The sequence below is a fragment of the Lottia gigantea genome (genome assembly GCF_000327385.1).
Source record: "Lottia gigantea unplaced genomic scaffold LOTGIsca_3724, whole genome shotgun sequence".
Classification (NCBI taxonomy): domain Eukaryota; kingdom Metazoa; phylum Mollusca; class Gastropoda; family Lottiidae; genus Lottia; species Lottia gigantea.
In genome coordinates this window covers 1-3,150 of record NW_008709269.1, presented here as the reverse complement: position 1 = coordinate 3,150, position 3,150 = coordinate 1, and the positions used below count along the sequence as shown (strand labels likewise).

The window sequence follows — 3,150 nt, the reverse complement described above, 5'->3', positions numbered from 1 at the left end:
GATTATCAGAATATAGTTATATACTCGTCATGGGTTTCAGGTATAGTCGTCCACCTTTTGATTATCAGAATATAGTTTATATACTCGTCATGGGTTTCAGGTACAGTCGTCCACCTTTTGATTATCAGAATATAGTTTATATACCCGTCATGGGTTTCAGGTACAGTCGTCCACCTTTTGATTATCAGAATATAGTTTATATACTCGTCATGGGTTTCAGGTAAAGTCGTACACCTTTTGATTATCAGAATATAGTTTATATACTCGTCATGGGTTTCAGGTACAGTCGTCCACCTTTTGATTATCAGAATATAGTTTATATACCCGTCATGGGTTTCAGGTACAGTCGTCCACCTTTTGATTATCAGAATATAGTTTATATACTCGTCATGGGTTTCAGGTATAGTCGTCCACCTTTTGATTATCAGAATATAGTTTATATACTCGTCATGGGTTTCAGGTATAGTCGTCCACCTTTTGATTATCAGAATATAGTTTATATACTCGTCATGGGTTTCAGGTATAGTCGTCCACCTTTTGATTATCAGAATATAGTTTATATACTCGTCATGGGTTTCAGGTAAAGTCGTACACCTTTTGATTATCAGAATATAGTTTATATACTCGTCATGGGTTTCAGGTACAGTCGTCCACCTTTTGATTATCAGAATATAGTTTATATACTCGTCATGGGTTTCAGGTAAAGTCGTACACCTTTTGATTATCAGAATATAGTTTATATACTCGTCATGGGTTTCAGGTACAGTCGTCCACCTTTTGATTATCAGAATATAAGAGCAAGTAGATGACAACTTAGAAAACCTGAGAGCAACATTATTTTCAAAAACTGATAACAACTAGCGACATTTGAGAATAAGATCACTCGCTGGTTTTAGTCACTAGAGATCACTTAACAATAATAATAATAAACTCTTTATTGTACATGGGTCGCACTTTAACAATCATTGTGTCATCTTCCCCATGTCAATCTATAAGTTCGTAATACCTTGACATTGTATATGGTTGCAAATGTATTTTACACGAAACTTATAGTTGTCGGCATAAGCTACAGAGCATGCAAAATGACGCGCGAGGCGGATTTCGAAAAAAAAAATTCACTAAGTTCTGTGGCGCTTTAGCAATTTCAAACAATGAAAGTGGCACTTCAGTTTATTTACTAGAGAAACTCTGGTTGTAGGGGATTCATTAGGTCTAACATTCGACCTTAACTATCTTATATAGATTATAAAGTTGAAGATCTGTAACGTAGGAATTGAATTAGACAGTCGGAACATTTCCCGGATGTGATTCACACTAAAAGCTGATTTTGTAAAATACGGTCAAAATCTGTCATGATAGATCAATTATTTATCATGTATAGTTTTTATATAGTCAGGTGGTTAATACTGGGTATAAATAAATAATAAATTAAATCGCTTTGAACTACGGTAGGTTAGTAGGTCTCCATCTTGTCTTGTCGAGGTTGGGAAAAGTTCTTTTGGTAACAAATTTAACGAACTTTGAAACAATTATAACAAAAATTTATATAAGAAACACAATAAATAAACCAAATACTAACGAACCGCAAAACGAAACCCGAAAACCAAAACAACATTATGGTGAAACATTGCTAACAACTATTGAACATTTTACATGAGGAAGTATATCAAAGTAAGTAAATCATAATGTGTATATATGTCGGGTTTTTGTTTTGCAATCCTCATGGTCTCATGTTATCTAAGTATCAAATCAGCACAGGACTTATACCTTGACATCATTAGGCACTTTTCTTGTATCACGGAATGCAGTGATTTGATTGGAATGTATGCTAGTGAATACAGCCAATCTCAGCCCTCGACAGAAAGAATCTAAACATTATAGCTTATTGTTTACAGTATGATAAAGTTGATAAGTATTATATTAATGTATTTATTGAAATACATACCACAATAGAAAGCTATGTGTATAAAGTGAACCATAGTCCCTTTATGGATTAAAGAGCGTGGTTTTAACGACGATGTAAAGTTGATAAGTATATATTAAGTATTTATTGAAATGATGTTAATAAAATAAGGGAGGAGAAAGATGAAGAGTTATTTCTATAGCTACCCTTTAAATACATTAAAATATAATCTTCTTTTATATTATATATTGATTATAGTTATATAACATCTTTACTAGGTTCAGCTAGTACAGAATCAGGCGTTAAGGTGGGTTCGAATCTTCCCTCTGGTACAACGACCAGTGCTTCTATCCATACAATATATACATTCAAAGTTCTGAGTTCAGCTAGTATCGAATCAGGTGGGTTCGAATCTTCCTTCTGGTACAACAACCAGTGTTTCTATCTATACAATATATACATTCTAAGTTCTGAGTTCAACTAGTATAGAATCAGGTGGGTTCGAATCTTCCTTCTGGTACAACAACCAGTGTTTCTATCTATACAGTATATACATTCTAAGTTCTGAGTTCAACTAGTACAGAATCAGGTGGGTTCGAATCTCCCTTCTGGTACAACAACCAGTGTTTCTATCTATACAATATATACATTCTAAGTTCTGAGTTCAACTAGTATCGAATCAGGCGTTAAGATGGGTTCGAATCTTCCTTCTGGTACAACAACCAGTGTTTCTATCTATACAATATATACATTCTAAGTTCTGAGTTCAACTAGTATCGAATCAGGCGTTAAGATGGGTTCGAATCTTCCTTCTGGTACAACAACCAGTATTTCTATCTATATAATATATACATTCTAAGTTCTGAGTTCAACTAGTACAGAATCAGGTGGGTTCGAATCTTCCTTCTGGTACAACAACCAGTGTTTCTATCTATACAATATATACATTCTAAGTTCTGAGTTCAACTAGTATCGAATCAGGCGTTAAGATGGGTTCGAATCTTCCTTCTGGTACAACAACCAGTATTTCTATCTATATAATATATACATTCTAAGTTCTGAGTTCAACTAGTACAGAATCAGGTGGGTTCGAATCTTCCTTCTGGTACAACAACCAGTGTTTCTATCTATACAATATATACATTCTAAGTTCTGAGTTCAACTAGTATCGAATCAGGCGTTAAGATGGGTTCGAATCTTCCTTCTGGTACAACAACCAGTATTTCTATCTATATAATATATACATT

At 34.0% G+C, this 3,150-nt stretch overlaps 1 protein-coding gene across 1 annotated transcript; it reads left to right on the top strand.

The window, feature by feature from the left end:
- Positions 1 to 269: 269 nt before the first annotated feature.
- LOTGIDRAFT_147634 (hypothetical protein) lies at positions 270 to 584 on the top strand (the record flags this gene model as incomplete). Its single annotated transcript, XM_009059146.1, has 1 exon — positions 270 to 584. The coding sequence occupies one exon, from the start codon at positions 270 to 272 to the stop codon at positions 582 to 584; it is 315 nt and encodes a 104-aa protein (XP_009057394.1).
- Between the last annotated feature and the right edge of the window lie 2,566 nt (positions 585 to 3,150).